A 20,264-nucleotide genomic window follows, 5' to 3' on the forward strand; every position below is an offset into this window, starting at 1 on the left:
GTTGCTTCTATATCCTCAGAAGCGTCATACAGTTCATCAAGCCTTTTCCATGATAACCATAGGGCAGCGGCTGGGTCATCTGAGTGGGATGCCAAAAGTGCCCTCAGTATTTCAGCAGACTGTGACCCTAGCCATGCTATCAAGTGTCCGATTATTTTATCAGGGTTCAGGTGTGACGCCTGAAAGAGGCGCAGGAAAAGTTTCTTCCATACTAGGTATTCGTTTCCTGGCTTGTCAGAGAATCTGTGAACTCCGTTGGCGTGCAAATTTAGCTTTCCACTCTGTACAGCCAAGTTTCTCCAGTAATCTTCAGCATTTGCTGAGTTGTGGGTAGGTATTGACATAGACGGTTCTCCCCCTGGATTCTCGTTGGGTGGGTTTGGGTTGTAAGTGAACGACGGGTTGTAGTCTTCCTCCTAGTACTTACGGAGGATGTTGTTCTCCCATACTGGGGATGATGGTCTCTTCTCCCAAGTCTTTGAGGTCAAAGTTGAGGGAGGCAAAGTTGGCTGCCTTCTTCCATGCTGTGACCCGTGCTGTTTTCGCTGCTGTCTCTCTTTGTCGTTCAAGTAACTCCACTTGGTCCTGAGTTTTGGCCATTTCTGCTTATTGTTTGACCATTTCTGCTTGTTGATTGGCCTGAGCTTTGGCCATTTCTGCCTGTTGTGTGGCCATTTCTGCTTGTTCATTGGCCTGAGCTTTGGCCATTTCTGCCTGTTGTGTGGCCATTTCTGCTTGTTGATTGGCCTGAGCTTTGGCCATTTCTGCCTGTTGTGTGGCCATTTCTGCTTGTTGATTGGCCATTTCAGCTTTCTGCCATATCACCCCTGTAGTAATAAATAAATCTGCCTCTGCTGCTGCAGCTTCAATTTGGGTTTCTACAGCTCATTCGGTGTAACTTGCTGCTTTGGAAGCCTTAGATGAGCCGCTCTGATGGGAAGATGTTCTGGAAGGATGGTGAGAGCTGGCAGCAGAGAATTGGCATGAGACACTAGAACCTGCCTGCAATCTAGCCGGTTTGGGATGGAGGGAGGAGGTTTTCTTTGAGTGGTGGGAAGAAGCTGCTTGTGATTGAAGACCTCTGTCAGATGTGGTCTTCTCCCTTGGTATTTGCTCCTTCTGTAGCGCAACGAAGAGTGCAGCCTGGAGGGATTTTCTGCCTTCCTGAACGCTGTTTTCGCATTCTTTGTTCACCTCCTCGAAGCAATGAATGTGTTCCTGGAACTCTGGGTCTTCAAGGTTCGACTGTATGCATTTAAGCTTATTTTCACTGTTTCTCCATCGTGTGAAGTGCTCCTCTAACTCCTTCTGCATCAGGAAGAAGCTCTCGAGGGGCACCTTGCTTTTGGGGGTGTCACAGATCTTGACCAGCTCCGTCCATGCATCTGCATGATGGCAATACTGCCTTTCCCAATCCTCTCTGAAGCGTGTCACCGCGGGTGAGGTAAACTTCCGAGGCTGTCTGAGGTCATAGGCCTTCTGAGGTATCGCGGCTTCTCCAGAGGGTTGGACGTCTAAAGGCAGTTGTTGGGAATGAGTTCTACATTTATGACAAGGGTGGGTGGAGGATTCAGGTCTTGTGGTACATCAGAGACATCTGTTATGGCTGAGGAAGTTGCCATGCTTCAAATTGGTGAAAGGTGACTTTTGGAAAATTTAGTGGCTTTCTGTGTAATTCCTTTTATTGTACTAGGGGGCACTGCAAGCAGGTAGCAGAAAGTAGAATTGCTGCTGGATTTAATACTTGAGCACGTAGGTAGCACTGCAGAGTCTGGACGATGCTAGCACAGCACACAGTATGGCTGCTTCTAGAGTGCATTGTGAGCTTGCAACACAAGGGGGCACTAGAGGTTGCATCGCAAAGTCTGAAGACTTGAGGGCTGAATGCAGAAATATGCCTATTATTGTCGCTTGTTTCACAAGGTGGCAGCAGAGGGTCTGGAAGATGCTGTTGCTACGCCCATGTTAGGTTGCAGTTACTCTTGGAACATTTGAATTAAATGGAATAAATTGTCCACAATAGTTTTAAAAAGGGGTTATCATTGGAGAAACACTCTGGTCAATCTTTAGAGAGTTTCTGAAAAAAATCATATAAGAATTTTTTTTTTTTGACCACCATATGGTGGTAGAGTGTAGCAGTTGAATGGCAACTGAAAATGCTGGAAGGAAAGGTGAATACGATGCTTCACCGTAATTGCTTTAGATTGCTACTAATTTTGTTAAGGAAAAATCCTTTAATAGCAAAGGATAGCAAAAGACAAAATGCTGACTTTATTTCAACTAATCATTCAACTAATCATTGCTAGATTAAGTGTCTCTCTTCAGGGGGAAGGAATGTGCCCATTGCTCTGGAGACGGCTCTGGACGGAGGAATTTTTATAACTGTGGCCTCTTTATTGCTTTGCCAGAGGAGCAGAGGAAGATCAGCTTTGTTTTACCGACAAGCATACAGGCATGATTTCTCAGAGTCTCTCACTGCATTTGTAAAAGGTTTAAAGGCAGAGGTTTGGTTTTCCTTTGAGAGCTGGGAAATATCTGACTCTCCTTGTTATGCAAATGGAGTCTTTGAGATAGCAGGAAGACAAATTGAGCAGAGACGAGGGGGTGGGTGGGTTACTGGTTTGCCACTCCACTCTGCGGTTAGAAAGATCTCTTTGTTCGTAGCATGTAGGGAACTCCAGCTCCTCCCACCATGCAAACAACATGTAAAAAGTTCTGTTGCTCAGAGAGAGAGAGAGAGAGAGAGAGAGAGAGAGAGAGAGAGAGAGAGAAAGAGGATGAGAAAATGTAGGCTTAAATTAACATTGCATATTCATTCTTGGCTTCAATATTACTTTGCTTTATCACAAACCCAAATTAATAGACTTTATATTGATGGGTTAGGACTGTCACATGCCATGAACTACATTTCCCAGTATACCTGTAACTACATTTACCATGATGCATTCCCTTAAGAGGACAGCTCATAATTTCTAAGTAACTATCCAATTCCCATAGACTGGCTGGGACAGCACAACTAGGACATGAGATAAATACAGGTAGCAACCACAATTGGGACTGGCAACTCAGTGAAGTGATTGCTAAATGAAACTGCGACTGTGCTTATGATCTTCGTTCAGCTTTCCTTTGCTTTACGAATTTGCGAAGGTTGCAAATGCAAGGATTGGTCACAAAGTTATTTTTTCATCCCAGTCATAACTTCAAATGGTTGCTAAACAAGGCAGTCACTAAACAAGAACCAGCCATGGATTTAAAATCCATGGGAATTCACTTATCCAAGATTAAACAGATAAGTGAATTCCCACGGAAGTCTGGCACCAAAAAGAGTATCGAGCTGTTTCCTCTACGACTACCAAGTAAAGTTTGTAAAATGTACAGTATGACTGTTACTTTATTTATCAGACCGTCACAACACCCAAGCACCATGGGCTTGATGGGGGACGAAGTACAAAAGTCACTTGAAGAAACAAGAAAACCCACACTGTAGTCAAGAAAACAACATGTCTCTGTAGTCACTTGGAAATGAGCTTGACCACAGGGGGAGAAAAACAAATGCCTAATGAGAATATACCTCTTTTTGTTCATGAATGCTGAGTAATACAAGAAAGAGGTGATGTTGCTTGACTCTGACGTATTGCTTGAATGAACACAGAGTATTATGAGGAGAAACGATTAGGACTAGATCAATATTGATTGCTATTATCCTCTTAACACAGGCTCGAAAAGCGGTGTTTTCAACTAGCTGAGCATTTGGCTGATGGCAGTTTTGTCTAACCCACATTTCTCTGGGGACCGTATAAAAATGTCTTATGGGAGCGCCTCTGAAAGCTTTTCAGCCTGCATGGTTACATTTTTCTTATCAAGTCAATTTCTTACGCTCTTACAAAAAGTGATGGACTATGAAGTAATTGACTTTGAGAAGTTTTCTGTAAACAAGACCATACATAGACAGCTAACGTTCCTGATTCTGTTTGTCGTTATTTCTCCCATTTAAAATAGTTCCAACACATAAAACAGTGGCCAGTCTTGCAATCAGATTGGTATGGGGCCCTCAGGACACAAATCCTGAAATAAAACAATAATAAAGATGACCTCTTGGGAGGGTGTGTGTGTGTTTGTGGGAGCTACTCTTAAATCCAATTTATATAAACTGTACAATCTGACAGTTCCTGATTTTTCCTTTAGAGATGACTTGCATATAAAGTAGGTATCTATATATTTAATCATATATAGTATATATGGATATCTATAGTGTGAATGTCTGTGTGGGTGGGCATATTTCCATTTGTTGCAACCTTATTGTGAAGTCTATGATTGGACACGTGCTTTGGGCGAAACCATAGTTTGTTGGATAAGCTGCAGTTGACTAGGTTCACACATTGAATTAGGAAATGAATAATTTACAGACTAAAATGGCTGCTGTCATGTGTCACTTTAACTTAAAAATAAGCCATGCTATGATTTACATAATGTCCAAATCCATCTTGTCTGAAGTAGCAGACTCCCAATAAAATTAATGTCCTGGGGCCACCATCAAGGCTCCTGAGAATGGAAAACTCACTACATCCCAAATGTCTATGGAGATCCTCAGTCATTCAGGTCATGGTTGTCCCAAAGGTGCTTTTTCAAAAGGCAAATGGACTCCCTTTGTTTTTCCTTGAAGATGTTTCACTTCTCATCCAGGGAGCTTCTTCAGTTCTGGGACCTTCACCTTTGGGATTACTACATTTCACTGTAGAAGCACTACAATCCATTACATTTTTCCCAAAATGACCAGATCATTGCTGTTATCTCCATCATCTCAGAAAATTCAGTGAATGCAGGGAGATAACAGTGATGATGTCATCAGCATTGAGCAGATGTACTGTAGTAACTTTTGGAAGCTTTAGAGCAGGGCTGTCAAACTCCTGGCCCACGGGCTGGATGCGTTACATGCCGGCCACGCCCATGCCCGGTTTAGCAAAGGGGGGGAAAGTCCCGATACGTCATGTGATGCAGCCGTGATGACGTGAGTTTGACACCCCTGCTTTAGAGTTTCGCTATATTCATGCACAAAATCATAAAACTCCCCTTTAACTGGAGCATCTTCTGATTCTGTATAAAGCCCATTCCAACATATTGGTATCTTTTCTAAACAGAAACACTGGCATCTAGAGGCCTCTTCAGTTCCTCACCTGTTTTGGACCTCTGAATAAATTATCCATGGAGATTCTCAATCATCCTGGTCACAGTTATCCCAAAGGTGCTTTTTCCAAAATGCAAATAGTCTTTCGTTGTGCGTGTGTTTTATTTGAAAACTGTCATGCCCCTGGTGGAGATTGACTGAGGGAGAGGAGGAACAGCCAACCAGGAGTGGAAGTGTGGCTCCAAAGGTTGTGGAGGAGGCTGAGGAAGGGCAGAAGCTAGCTGAGCAGTCAGAGGAGGACCCAGGCCCATCCCCTATCCATCCTAGGGCACGCAGGAGGAGAGGATAAGGGAGAGACGTGGTCTCCTTGGAAGGAGAGGGCCTTGATCCTCTTCATGGGATGCAGGTGTGACAGCTGAGTTTGGACCTGCATACTGGCAAACGCTGGAAACAAAGTGTGTTTTATTTTGGTCTGAAGTTATCTTGGTTGGCGTCCTTCCAACATACTGGTAAATACTTCTCCTGTTCTGTCATGGAGATTTCATCATTGTAGTTTGTTTGGGTTTTTATCTTACCTCTATCTGCTCATTTGTTTTGCTTTCTTTTAAAGACTATTTTTGAGTATGTTTTATCCAGGGGTGGGATATGACAGGGTTAACTACCGGTTCGGGATTTATGAGGTTCGGGGATTTATGATGTGCTTCCCTGCACACTGCGAGCGTGCACACCTGTCATCAGCACACTGTGTGCTGAGAAGCAGCCTTTGAAACAGCCCTCTTTTCTTGTTTTTTTAACTGCAGCTGTGCCTCGTTTGGCAGCTGAAGTTGAAAAAATCAGGAGATAAAGATCAGGTAGGAGCCCGGGTGGGCAAAAACATCAGCAGACAGAGAACCGGTTCTGTGTCTGCTGCTCTTCAGAGCTACCAGTTCTACAGAGGTGGACAGAACCGGTAGAAATCCACCCCTGGTATTATCTCCGAGTATTATTGAACAGTGGGGCCAAGTTGGAGGCGTTAAAGGACATTTATTTACATTTTGGATTTTGTTACATTTGTGTTACACTCAAATGGGTCATCACAGAAAATGCTTCACTTCAAGAAGTTCAAGAAGTTGAACTGAAAAAGCTTCTTGGATGAGAAGTGAAACATTTTCAAAGGAAAAAAAAAAACCCAAGAAAATCCAGTTGCCTTTTTGGGAAAAGCAACATTGGAACATCTGAATACATTAGTTTAAATTCCCCATTTGCCAGCATCACTACCGTATGCGTGATCTTTACCTTATCTGGTTTGAATGATAATCAGCAAGCATTATGTCCGGCAAGCTGGTTGGAAAATACTGTATGATAATTAAGAATTCAGTATTTCAGGAGGATTCCAAGATGCCTAATTTGGTTTGCTGCCTATGTTCCTTCATAAAAGTATTACAGAGGAAAAGTTGCTGATCATTTAGCCTCAATAACATTTCATGTAAGTAATTCTGTGGCTCTTAATGTGCTTTAAGATGGCAAGCTTATGAAAACCAGCCCATAATATTTTGCAAGGCAGAGCAGCAAATGGTGTCCTGTGCTCCCTTCACTGATTGCCAGCTGCATTATTTTGGCACCTGAGACAGAAATCCCAGTTCATTGGCTCTTTCTGTCACGATTATAAAAACATAATCATGTTAAATAATAAATCACTGGCAGATTTTTCTCTTGCTAATTGTAGGAGCCTAAATCATTGATATACTTAATTAGGAATGAAACCCATTTAAATCCAGAGGATTTACTGTAATTTTTAAGTGAATATGCATGAGGGTGGCTGTGAGCATAGTTACTTATGTAATAAAGAGAGTCAAGATTTATAATAGCAAAATGTACAAGAAATCCCTGTGACAGAAGAGAAAGAAAGCAATAAAGTAGATATTTAGAATTGTATGACTTTAACTGATTGTATCCTTACCTTAGATGGTAACTTGGATGATAGTTCACATTATATTTGACTTAAGCCAGATCCTGGATTGATTTAAAATAAGAACACTTTATGTACTTCGTAAAACAATAAATTCATTTTACCCTCTGGGAAGCTGGTATGAGCGCATCAGAGGTTGCTATCCAAAGTTAAGCAAATGTATTTAAGCCCTCTACAAATTTATTCCTCAGTTTCTCTCTCCCACAAAGATAGGTTCTTTTTCTGTACTTACATAACATTCCTGACTCATGTATTCTTTGCTGGATCTGTTTTATATTAGTCTTTCCCCTCATTTATTTGTCATCAGCATCTCATTTATACTATATTTGGTTATGATAATGCTGTTTTAATCTGAAGGCAGGAGCCATGGTGTATACCTTCTTGAGTGGGTTTTCATATGTGGGCAGCTGGCTTAGCTTGTTGCTTTCTAGTTGAAAGTTACTTGGGGGGTAAAAGTTATTTTGGGGGTGTTCACTCTAATCAAGCTACCTTATAAGAGTGTGCAGTGCAGACTTTCTTGTACAAAAAAAGGTTTCCATAAATCGTTTTTTTCCCCCATGGAAGAGAAGGGAAGGCTGATAACTCCAAAAGTCTTCTTCACCCAACTGTAATGCTAGGATGACTTTACTATTTGAGCCCAATGCTCTTGGCATATCTACACTATAAACTTATGTTGGCAGCTTTTTCTAATGCAAATGTTTTTTATTGTAATTGGATAAAACAACAGAACTTTGAATATCTGCCCAGGCTTTTTTTCCCCTTTCCTTTTTTTTTCTTTTTGCCTGCTACTATCAATAAAACCTCGGGCCAAAAAGTTTTTTCCCAATAGCAGATAAATTTGTAGGTGCAGGTTCTACAAACTAGCATTATTCAAGAACTCAATTCCATGAATATAAGACAGGTGTAAAATGTCTTCAAGGTTGTTTGTGGACAGACACTTTTTGGTGGGCAGGAAAGGAACAAGAGATTCAGTCCAAAACGTCTCCTGTTTCTCCCACTACTGAAGTCTCTTTCTCATCCTTCTTATTTTCTCAGGACCGAACCACAGCTTACCCTCTCCCTTGCCTTTCCCAAGGCCTGAACTGAGTTCCACCCCAGATCCTTTCAGAGAACCACAGTTTCCTAACAATGGTTAAGGCGTCTGTGAGATGCTCCTGATCAGTTTTCCCTCCCCTTCGTCCAAAGTATTCAGGGAAGGGCTATATTGCCTCCGGATCTGGAGATGCCTTTATGATGGTTCTGGTAGTTAGTCCAGCTTTCCCAGGTGAGCTTTGGAAGAGGCAGGCGCAGGACAAGGTCAGTTCGGTGCTGTTGCCCGCTGGATCTCCGGCTGTTTCCTTGCGCAGGTATCACGAGACCACTTTCTTCCCACTCTCGCCTTCCAAGAAGAGGAGAAGACCGCGGATGGCTCCGAAGGGCTCCCTTGCCGGCGAAGGGAGAGGCAACCATCACCCCTTCTAACCTCTCCACCCCGGCTCCTCCTTCCAAGCCCTCCCTCCGGCCCCTCCTTCTTCTCGGCACCCCACCTCTTCGCCTGCGCTGTCATTGTCTCGGCGGGCGAGGCTCCGGGCTGGCTGGTCCTTCCGCGAGCGGGTCGGCGGGAGGCAAAGGACCGAACCCAGGTCCGCCGCTCGTGCGAAGGATGCTCCTTCTTCCCCAGCCGCCCGCTCGCTCCGGGCCCGCTTGCTGTGAGGTGGTGGCCGCACCGCACTGATCTTGGGGCTGGGAGTGGGGGGCGGGGGGGACGCCCAGAGCGCGCGAGTTTGGGGGAGATGAAGAAGATCTGGGTGAAGAAACGTCTCCAGGTAAGGAATCCCTGAAGGACTTACAGACTGAAGAGTCGGCCGAGGGTCCCCGGGGCTATTAAGGGGGAGGTCATAGGAGGTGCCCGTCCCGGGGGAAGCTCCGGGGCCCGAGCCAGACAGGCATCCAAAGTGGAGCCACCCCGGACCAAGGCGCGATGCTCTTCGCTTTCCTCGCTGGTTTTGCCTCTCCGCTGCTGCTCTGGTGGGTGGGATTCGCCTCAACATGGTGCATGTGTGTTTGTGTGTGTGTGTGTGTGTGTGTGTGTGTGTGCCTGGGAGGGGGCTGTAGCACTCTGCCCATCCGTCAGAAGAGCCACTGGCCCCACTACTGGGCAAGGCGGGGTGTGGTTTGGTGGCAAACGGAGGGATCTGGGTCTGGAAAGCGTGGAAGGAAGCCGGAACCTTGGAGTGAGGCGTGGGGGACGGGACCCGGCTCTTCCACCTCAGATGCCCAAAGCGGAGGAGGCAAGGCAGGCCGTCCCGCTCCAGCCCAAAGCCCGGGGGGTTACGGAGGCTGAGCACCTGCGTCATCAGGTCCCGTGCGTCAGTACCTGGCAGGAGCGCGGCTTCTCGTGGCGTGGACGTCACTCGGGGCCTCCAAGCCGGGCGGGAGGGGTCGCTCCCTGTTGCTCCTGAGGTGGGGATCGAACAGGCGAACAGGCGCTGTCGGGAGTTGACCGCCCACCAGCCCCCACTTTGCCTTCATTGTTATCCTTCCCTGTCCGAGCTTCTTGGCTGCTCTACCATCTTAGGCGCCTCGCCTCTTCCAGAGGAGCGCTAGGGAAGCAAGGGCGCCGGGAGTGACCCTTTTGCCTTAGGCTTACAAGCTCTCCCAAAGCGTCTTGTTTGGCCGTTAGACATCCTAAGATGGGTAGATCTTTCTACCTGATGTGCTTGGAGTTTTGGGGAAGGTGATCCGGGAACAGACGCACTCTATAGCTAGACGAGGCTGAGGTGCTGCTAATCTCAAGAAATGCTGAGATTGAGGGCATCCCCAAACCACCATGCAGAAAAGGGATTGACACATACACACTGCTAGGTAAAAGATGAAACTCTGTTAGTTTCAGTTCATTGTCGCTTTCCAAAGAAAGAGATGTGGTCACTGCTAGTAGAAGATTCTCACCAATTCTGCCTTTGCCTTAAGGCAACTTCAAGCACTTCTGTCTTTGGTGTTGATGACACCTTTCTTGTTGCCCCAATCAAGCCAATTTTTCCCTGCTTTATTTCATTGCCTTAGTATTGCTTTAGTTGAGCAGGCTCTCTGGAATACGAAGGTGGTCACCTTTATTTGAGGGCAACTATTTCCCATGTAATGGATTTAATTTTATTATCCAGATGATGCCTTGTTTTCTAATGTTCCAGTGTTTGAATTGCAAGCGGTATCATTTGTAATCTTGAAGCCAGACTTTGCCTCCTGCCATGTGCCTGCCTTATGGGGATGCTTGCCAGATACCTCTTAATGGCTGTTGATTGCATTTTCATTTGTTGATGGAGGAATTATCCATCAGCACCAGAGCTTGTCTGTCCATATATCTTCCTGGCGAAGCACATATCTTCCTGGTGGGCTGCCAGCCAGCACCAGTCACAGTGGGGGCACACTGGCTTGACCAGAATACAAATCCAAGTGAAGCCGATCAGACATTGCATCTGCCTGGACAGCAGTTCATTCTTAGGGTTGGACTTTCACAAATTGGAGGTTTTTCTTTAATCCAATAAATCAGGAGCTTGCTTGCACTTTTTTTTTTGGTGAGCTTATGCCTTTTAATAAAATGTGTTAGTTGGAAAACTACTGAACTCCTGATTTTTAGTCACCATAGACTGACACAGCTCTCCTCCTACAATTTCAAATCCAATGGACTCCAGGGCAACAGAGAGAAAACTAGGCACTGTAATGGGTGCAAGTGGTCTGTGTGGATGTTCCTTTCTCTGTGCCATCAGTATCCTACCTCTCACGTCTCACTGACTGACACTGTCACTTTTATTTTATTCACCGTTGCCTAGAGTATTTCACTTCAGCATTAGCCTCATGGGAAAATCAAGTTAGTGAGCAGATTTGCTGGAAGATGGAACAGCAGGAAAGCTGGGGTGTGGGTGGCTTTGTGCCTGAGTTGCTCCACGTGTGTGCATATGAATATGTGTTTACAAGCACATATGTGCTGTTCCATCACTATTCCTGAATTACAAAATCTTCCCTTTTCCTGATGGAAAGCACCCATGGTTTCTCCCTTGAGGAGTCCCGTGGAGTTACTGGCCAGGGCTGAAATTCTTTTCTACCGGAAGCCTGGCACTCTTGCTTCCTGCATGGAGAGATCCTTTGGAGAACTTCCGGCCGATCGGAGGGAGGGGTTTGATTTTTACCAGAGGAAGCCTGATGTTGTGTCTGCAGACTGTCTGTGATGGTGCCTAGAAAGATAAAAGGATTCTGAGGATAAGGACTTGGGTGGGGAGGTCACACTTTCTGAATTTGGGATGACTCGGCTGAGTAGACTGGAATGATGAGAACTTGGGAATTCCAACAATGGAGGTCAGCTCTCAGCTGCTCAAGGCTGGCCAGAGGACATCGAGGTGGTAGCAAAAAGAGGCCCAAGAAGGCTTCAACCAGGGCCTAGAGAGTGGCTCCACCTGTTATGTGGAAGGGACCTTGCAGGGAAGTGATTTAGAAGCAGAACTATCCAGCTCTGGTTGATCTTTCCCTGAGGTTGCTCTTATACTTGAATTTGGCTCTCATTGGGAATAGGCTATTTTTTGGGGGTGAGCCTTCCTGTGTCACTTTATGTGTCTCTTCAGCTCAGTCTGCCCATCCTGAGGTAATGCCACCTGTTTCTTCTTTTTCCTTTGCAGAAAGGCAGTCACTCACGCCGTTTCGGACGCTTCACGCATGGTGCGTTGTGTTACTTCTGCCCTTCAGTCCCTTTGGGGGTGGATGCGGAAAAAGGGGGGGCAGGGGCCAGATGCAAAAGAAGGTGCAGTTCTGCACCTTTACATGACTGTGCGGACACAATGCACTGTGTCACTTGTACTTACCGCACCACCATTAAAAGCACAGGGCCTCTCTTCTTCTTAACACCTGTCTTTCTTAATGGAAGAGATTGACTGGGAAGAGCCTAGATGGGTTTGAAGGCTGTGAAATATCTTCCCTTAGCAACCTTCAATGGTTGTGTTTGCAAAAAGAAGTCAAACCCCATTTTCACCTCTGTCCAAGCAGTCTATGGAGTAATTGCTTTGTAGTTCAAATGTGTGCATAAATCCATTGGTTAATCCATGGGCTAATTAATTGAATTTAATTCAGTAAACCCATGTTAAACTATGTGTTAGTTTGTGGCATGATAAAATGATGCTTCGGGAAGCAAATGTATCTGGGACGAACAGGAACATCTGTTCAGCTTCAGCAGGACCCAAGGGCTTCACGGATCACAATTAGGAAAACATTGGTCTAATAGGACCACTCCAAATGTAATAAAATAGGAACAAGCCTTTGAGTTCCCCGGAATCTGAGTCTCAATAAAGGTATTTCTATACAATAGAAATTGGACCGTATGTGTGTGTTGTGTCCCCTTATGAGCAAAATGATTGCTTTTTATTTCTATGCAGAATGACATTAGCTTCCATATTCAACTTCTAGACAAAACTGGGCATGTGAAATCCTGTAGGTACATCACTATTCCCTAGAATTTGTCTGGCGGGCCAAAGATTTCCCACTTCTAGGTTAGTTTCAAAGAGAGTGTTCTGGTTATTAGCTATAATAGCTAAAAATAGAACCCACCCACGTCATCAGAATCAGTGCAATTTACATTATTAGTTGTTGGGGATCAAATACAGAGGCTGTTTCTCACCTTCGTGCTCTCCCTATGAATTTCATCACAGCGTTTGCTTAGCCAGTCGTGAAAATGAAATGCTACAGGAGAAATCTGGCTTGACCTAATAAGTTTAAGCTGTGATCCTATCCCCATTCACATAGAGTCTCACCGAATCAGTGAAACTTATTTCTGAGTCAGCACATAAAATATTCCATTAGTCAAGTAATGTGGAGGCCAGCACCTCTTCAAGAGTGCTATTTACTTTATTTGAATGGCACTTTCTTGAGAAGGGAAGGTGTAGTCTGTGAGAGAGGTGGAAATGGTGCGAGGGAGGGAATAATATGCAATTTGTATAGGTATATTTGAATAGGCTCTCTAAAGCACTCATTAAATTCTTAGGGACATGTCTTTCAAACTTCCCCTTCTTTCAGCCCATGTTTTTTGGACCATCAGCTTTGTTTTGCTTCCTCTGAAATTAGCATAACTGTTAGAGTCTATTTTTCAGACATGTACTCTTATATGAATACATGTCTGGGGTTTTACACATTGTATCTGAGCCTTCTCTTATTAGAATAGAATAGAATAGAATAGAATAGAATAGAATAGAATAGAATAGAATAGAATAGAATTCTTTATTGGCCAAGTGTGATTGGACACACAAGGAATTTGTCTTGGTGTAAATACTCTCAGTAATATTATATTATTATATTTATATGCATTGCTGGTCTAATAATGTTCCCCGCATATATAGCATTATAGGTTTCTTTGAGGTTTACATACCATATTATGTTGCATTCCATAATATTTTGGGATATTCTAATCCTGGGCTGGTTTGGCAATCACACTTCATTGACGTGTGTCTCTCTTTCTTGCTGCCCCTATGGAAGCGAAGTTTTCCGCTCCTGCAGAAAGCAAAGTTACGGTAGGAACCATGCTGTTTTTCTAATTTGCCATTTTATAGTACTTCATTATGTTTTGAATGCATTCTTTGGCATGTGTGGAGAGGAAGATTCTTATGTTGAAGAAGCTATGGTAATACACTGTGTATGTAAACATACAGCTGATCTTTTTTGGCACCAGTTCCTCATTAAATTTTTTAATTAGTTAAGGTTGATGATTCTGTCAGCAACAGAGATGAATGAATGCTACGTTTGCACGATACTCTTAATCGCAAATTATGCAACTACGTTTTTATTTAGTGCATTATGAAGATCCAGCTCATATAGTTTATGGTTCTGCGTGAATGCTTGGTTGTATAAACTATGGGTAAGCAGCTTGTGCAATTGCAGCCAGTGAGGCCAAAGCATGTGGCATTCTTTTTAACCTTCTTTTATCAACAGAAATCAGGTTTTGAAAGGAAATGGTTGAAGGAACAACTTGACATGTGTTTTTTCTTCCAGTTCTTTGTTATATGTATCATAAATGCTCAACTCTTGATCTGACTACTGTTTACTTCTGTGGCTTCTGAGGAATCAGGTGACACCTTGCCTATCAGTTATCATTTTAAACCTTCCCATTGTGAGTCCTCATTGCTCAGTAAAGACACAGAGGAAGGCTGCAATTGCCAGAAAAAAAGTATTGTATTTTTGTACAATACAAAAGTATTGTGTAAAAAAAGGGGGGATATCAGGACACTGCTGTTTACTCAGCTGCGTATGTCTTTCAACTTTGGAGTCCAATAATACTTCTGGCTCTTCTCTGGAAATCTGCAGTGGTCTTTTCTTACCCAACTTGGAAAGGAAATGCCTTTAAAGAATGAACTGAATCTCCCTAATAACCTTCTAGATTTTTTTTTGAAGAGGAGGATGAAATCAACAAGAATGGCATTATATAATAGGTATATTGTTCAACTTCGACAAAGCCCCTTATAAAGGCTTCTGAACAAATTCAGAAGAGGGGAACAGGAATTTTTATGTACTGGTTACTGACTAGAGAACAGAAAGCACTGAATAGCATTAAGTAGATAATTTTCAAGGTGGAAAAATATGGAATTCATCTGGAATTAGAGTTGGGATCCTTACTTTTTAGTTTGGGTAGAAACAAATTAGGAATCAAGAGTAAGCTGCGAAGAGGCCAGATTTGCTTTTCATATAAAACAGTTCACATAAAACAGTTCATATAAAGTCAAGGGGGATTCCGAGACTCCAAAAATATATCTCTAACTGGGTTAGTAGCTATCCAAAGCAGCAGATGCAATTTAGTCCAAGCAAGTACAAACAAAATTGTGTTACCCCACCTCCCAAATTATTTTCCACGTATACATATATTAATATAACCAACATGCCCTGATCAAGAAAGGGATCCCAGAATCAGGTCAGTGAAAATGTGGCCCATAGCTTCTGAAAAAAACTGCAAATTCCATGTCTGAGATTCTTACGGAAATGGAAAATAAAATGACAAATACACTCTTTCACCTTGCTAATCGTGTCATATCATAAAGAACAGTGGAGGACAGCTACTCCCTTCCTCTGCTTCTTTGTGAGCTTCCCGTTGTTCATTTGGTGGACTGCAGAATGTGACACAGCATGCTGGGCTAGACTGATTGTTGACCAGACCTATCAGGGTTTCTTATGGCCTTATGTTTTCTGAAATTGCTACTTGTCTAAAGAGCAAGCTATATGTTCCAGGTCATTTTCCTCTGACTTTTTTATGCAATTGAAAAAAAAAATCACAAAAGATTCAATGAATTGGAGGAAAATTGGTAGGAGAGCACTTCATCCAATTCCTGCTCCTTATTTTCCTATCCCCGAAACAAAAGAAACCCAAAAATCATTGTATGGAAAAAGTGTATGGCCCTTATTTTTCTGGATCCTCTGATATGGAGGTGAGCACTTTGGTGTGGACCTGAACTGAAAAATAGCAGGGAAAGCTGCCTTTTAAATCATCCACTGGTCCTCTGAATCAGTTCATTCCAGAAGTGAAATGTTATACAATATCTAATCTGGACCACAGTAGCTCTGACCTTGTGAAAAACCTTGAAAAGGTAATGATTTGGATCTGAACAGAGGCAGGAAGAAAGGGAATGACTAAGCCTTCTCTTGCTAGAGATTTTTTTTTTTTCTAAAAACTTCCTTCCTGTTGCTTTAACCTGTTTGGGGTTTTTGAATTTTTGTGAAATGTGCCTACGCTCAGGGGTGGGATTCCACCGGTATAACAACTGGTTCGGTGATCGCACGCTCTACATTTTTAAAAAGCCCATGCTTACCTTCAACTGCAGCCTCCATGAAGAAAAGAGCTGAGGCACGGCAAACCACTCTGCCACACAAATCAGCTGTGCTCTAAGCCAAGGCAATAAAGGACAGGAAAGAGCAGGGGCTTGGCGGGCGGGCCCACATGCTCATCACAGCGAACTGGTTCGGAGCCAGCTGATAATCAGAACAAGGGGTTTGCCCAAACAGGTCCGAACCGGCAGAGTCCCACCCTTGCATACGCTGTTTTGGAGTTCTGCAGGAGATGCACATCACACACTGTCTTCTGAGGATACTTGCCAAGGAGAGAGGACCCCTGTACCCTTTGCAGTTTAATTTTCTAGTTTCGCTCCCTAGTTGCTCCCTGAGATGCAAAGCTCCTGGTAGAGGGGCAAGTTGTTGAGAGTAAGTCCACCATTCGTGCTCTAAACCCATTTCCCTGTTTATGGAGAATGCCAGCTGGTTGTTCATCAACATGTTTCAAAATGGGCGCATTTAAAATTAAAGTGGGAATGCCACAGTGAAAAGAGCACAGTCAACCCCTGGTAGGGTTCATTGAGATGAAAAGATCCTGCCACTAGCATTCCAAAAGTATTGCACCTATTCTATCTTTCCCTCATTAAGATAGATCATCTGACGAGGGAAGCAGACATGGAACCTTTACAAATGGGAAATGATGCCATTTTTTTCCTTTCTAAAAAAAACCCCAAACCTTTCTGGAGGCAGTTTTGAACTTTCCAAATCAGATCCTGAATTTTAAGCTATCTGGCAGTATTTTAAATGGGGTGGGTGGGTTTGTTTCCCAGAACAACTTTCTGTTGCTACTCAATACTTCATTAAAACTCTCGGAGAAAATAGAAAAGACACTCAAAATAAATAATATGAAAGTTCATTTATAATAATGAAAAATGATTATGTATAATTGGTCTTGAAAATGTGTCTGTCCTACATAAAATCAATAAAGGAGACAATTTAATTCAATTAATGTGGACTGCTAATTCTTAATTGAACATATGCCATACGTTTTGACATTTCTGTCAGCTTCCCAATATTTACCTAGACATTCTTTTATAAAAGCAGACATCTTTGCTGCCAACATTTCAGCTAGGCCCACTAGATCCCAAAACAGTTTTAGTTGAGCTTGCTTGTGAATTGATATCAGAATTTCTGAGCAGAATTAAGATGAGAAATTATGGGATAATTTAACATTAATCCTAGAACAACTAAGAAGGAAACTTGCCACCAAAAGAGCTTTTATCATTGGCAGTACACTGTAAAAGGGGGGAGGGAATCACTTTGCAATCATCTCCATCTATCTGTCCTTATATTTATTTCTGTATATTTATCTATCTTCAGGTATTCATGCTTGCTTATTTAATACAGACTTTTACACAACTTAAATATCATATGCTTTCTGAAAATGATATATTTGATGCAGTTTTCCCATCTAAACAAGAAAGAATTTTTGTCTTTTATTCCATGCTTGTTTATGTTATATGTCATATGTTCATGTGGGGGTATCATGTGTATATGAATATGTATGCCTATCTAATTTATATTAAAAGTTCTGTATGCCACCCTAATCAAAAGCTGGCTTCCTGAAGACTGTTACCATTCAAATCCTAAATCAATTATTTAAATGAAGCAAAAAAGTGTTATGAAATCTAAGAATTGTGATTTGCCAGCAGATGCTTGGATCTTTCAAATTAATGTTTGTCCTATATATTATATGTAGATTAGAAATTTGTCTTTTCCTCTCATTTTTCAAAGTGCTAAAAGCTGGACTTTCAAAATCTTATCAAGGACATCTGAATCACGTGGACTCTCTTTATAGCAGTTTTATCTAGTTCTGATAAATCTGATTAAGCACACAGGATAAAGACATGTACCAACTTTTCTAGCAGGGTCCTCTATTCACCTTGTACTTTCTCTTGCTTAGACTCGGAGCCGGGAGAAGATGATGCCAGCAGTACACAGGTGACCCAACGCAGCCATCTCCAGGATGAGACAACCTACAGCTCCCCTACAGGTGAGCAGAAGCCAGACAGGGAGTTGTGAGCAGAACTCACAGTATATCTGAGCCACTTGAGGAAATTTGTGCTGATGTCCCAGGGTGCCTGCCACACAATGCCACGACAATTCCAGCCTGCAACTTTCCTGTTATTGTTCCCTTATGAACTGCACCACAGTTTTGATGTGAAAATGAAGTGAGACACTGACGCTTATTTTTGTTGGTTACAATCATACAAAAAAATCAAGTTTACAGTTCTGTATGCAGCTCTAGGAATCTATGGTCTCCACCCAAATTTCCATTTCTTGTCTAGAATCATTTTCTTGAACTCCAGGGAGATGGAACCTTAAATATAAATTACAGGCTACACAGTGTCTATACAGAGAAACCATACTTATTTGACTTGTCCACCACAGGCAAAAAGGATATGAAAACCATTTTATTCTGGCCTACTTTTATCTATAGTATCCAAGTTTCTTTGATCATGGGCCTCTGTTCAGCCTCTTGCTGGTCACCAATGAGAGTTACTGCTTCCCTGTGAGACAGCATCTTCTCTCAGAGCCAAGGCAAACTGACCAACACAGAAGTTTAATACATAAAGTGATTTTATAACAACATTTATGGATTTCCTTCAGAAATCAAAGGGAAAGATCATAGCTTCTTTGCATTCCCTGCAGAATACTCTTTATTTCATATACCTCTGAAACATCCTCTCCAGAATGACAAGGAGAAAGAGCATTAGAAAGATAATTACACATTCCAGTGAGGAATTTGCTTTTAATCAGACTTCAATTTTGAATTAAGCCAATTGTCAGACCCCACAGGGTTGAGCAAGATCAAGGAAGCAGGAACAATATCAATTTCAGAAAAGTATCTTTAATGCTAATCTGGGATAAGTACAAAATGCTGAAAATGAAGATAAATTTCCCACTCCCCCTTTTTGTGAATTAATTAAGGCAGTCTCTTTGATGGTTTGAAAGGTGAAGAACTTTTTGAAATGTGATTTGATAATTTTTTCCCCCTCATTTTTATAATATGGAAAAACCCAGAATCATCCAATGGAGATTTTAGGATTGATAGAAGGAAGTAATATTGATATAGGGAGTTTTTAATTATGAAAAAAGGAATTATGTAAGTTCATGGGAAATAAAATGAACACGATCTGCTTGTGGGTTTTGAGAAAATTTGGATTGTAATCTATTGGAAAATATTATCTTTAGACCATACACATTTCTGACCTGCTCCAGCATGCCATTTTAAGGGACATGGTTACATAGATAGAATCTGGTTTATTATCAAGGGGTGAGACCACCAAGTCAGTTATTAAATTTAGCTGCCAATTCAGTGTTCTCCTAGATACTGTATATCCATACAATTGGGTGAATGAGCTATTCATTATTTTAAGGAAAGTAACAGTACTGTCCCTACAGACTTTGCGGTTTTCAAAAACTGGAAAATCAAGCATCAGGCATCAAACTGTTCTGATAAAGAGAGATGATATACAGTATAACACACAAGTAAACAATGCAAATGAGCAACTGTTGTGACTTTCATCAACGAGAAGGACCACAGCCAGTAACTGAATGTGTTATTGCATGGAAAAGATTCCCCTTTCACTTCCTAACATTTACATTCAAAAGGATTAAATACCAAAGAATGGAAGAGAATTTCTACCTGAGATTCTGGAAAGCTATTGCCAATGGAGGAGAAATCATGGTCTAGACGAACAAATATTCTATTGTAGAAATAGTCCTCTTTACCCTTATCTATGTTCTTATCTATACTCAGAAATTCAAAATTGTGCATCCCCAAAACATCTTCAGGGACTCTTTCTGCTGTTATTATTTTGCTGTGCTAATTATTCAATTATTTTTCTATTGTTGCCAAGCTCAACTCGGGAATTCTGGGTGGTGAACAATTTTAAAACAATGAAAACACTTCAAAACAGTAGAAAAATAAATATATACAGCAGATGAACAAATTATCATAATAAGTCAGTACAGCCAAGAAATGGAGCCTTAATTCTTGTTTTGCTGGTCATGGAGAGAAAGAAAAAGAGAGAAAGTGAGAGAGACAGTGAGTTCCCTCACTGATAGCATTAACAAATAAAATCGCATAAGGGCTTTGCTCTGAGATTTGGAAACCAGAGCACATATTTCTATAGGATGTCGTCCAGAAATGACTTGCTAAGGATATCTTTTGGTAAGCACATTTCCTGCTGCTTTTTAATGCAGCATGATAGATTGGTTTCTTTAAAGTCTTAAATGCCTTTGGTTATGCACTCAAAGATCAAAATAAAGCAAACGTTCTCAGTAGCAACTCCATGATAATGGAATTTCCTAAATGAATTAATCGATAAATCCCATCCTTCCCTCTTTTTGGATCAGTCC

At 42.2% G+C, this 20,264-nt stretch overlaps 1 protein-coding gene across 6 annotated transcripts in view; it reads left to right on the forward strand.

The window, feature by feature from the left end:
* SPEG (striated muscle enriched protein kinase) overlaps positions 1-20,264 on the forward strand; it is a 135,128-nt gene that overhangs the window by 46,186 nt on the left and 68,678 nt on the right. For 2 of the 6 annotated variants that reach the window (XM_026707894.2, XM_087920608.1), the window contains exon 2: positions 17,803-17,892. In XM_026707894.2, the coding sequence (XP_026563679.2) occupies positions 17,803-17,892 (90 nt within the window). Of the gene's footprint in view, positions 1-8,617; positions 8,879-11,719; positions 11,760-13,362; positions 13,598-17,802; positions 17,893-20,264 lie in introns of those variants that run through there. The other 4 variants (XM_087920612.1, XM_087920611.1, XM_087920610.1 and 1 more) reach the window with 4 other exon arrangements.

The sequence above is a fragment of the Pseudonaja textilis genome, chromosome 1, assembly GCF_049901715.1.
Source record: "Pseudonaja textilis isolate UNSWEBS1 chromosome 1, rPseTex1.2, whole genome shotgun sequence".
Classification (NCBI taxonomy): Eukaryota; Metazoa; Chordata; class Lepidosauria; order Squamata; family Elapidae; genus Pseudonaja; species Pseudonaja textilis.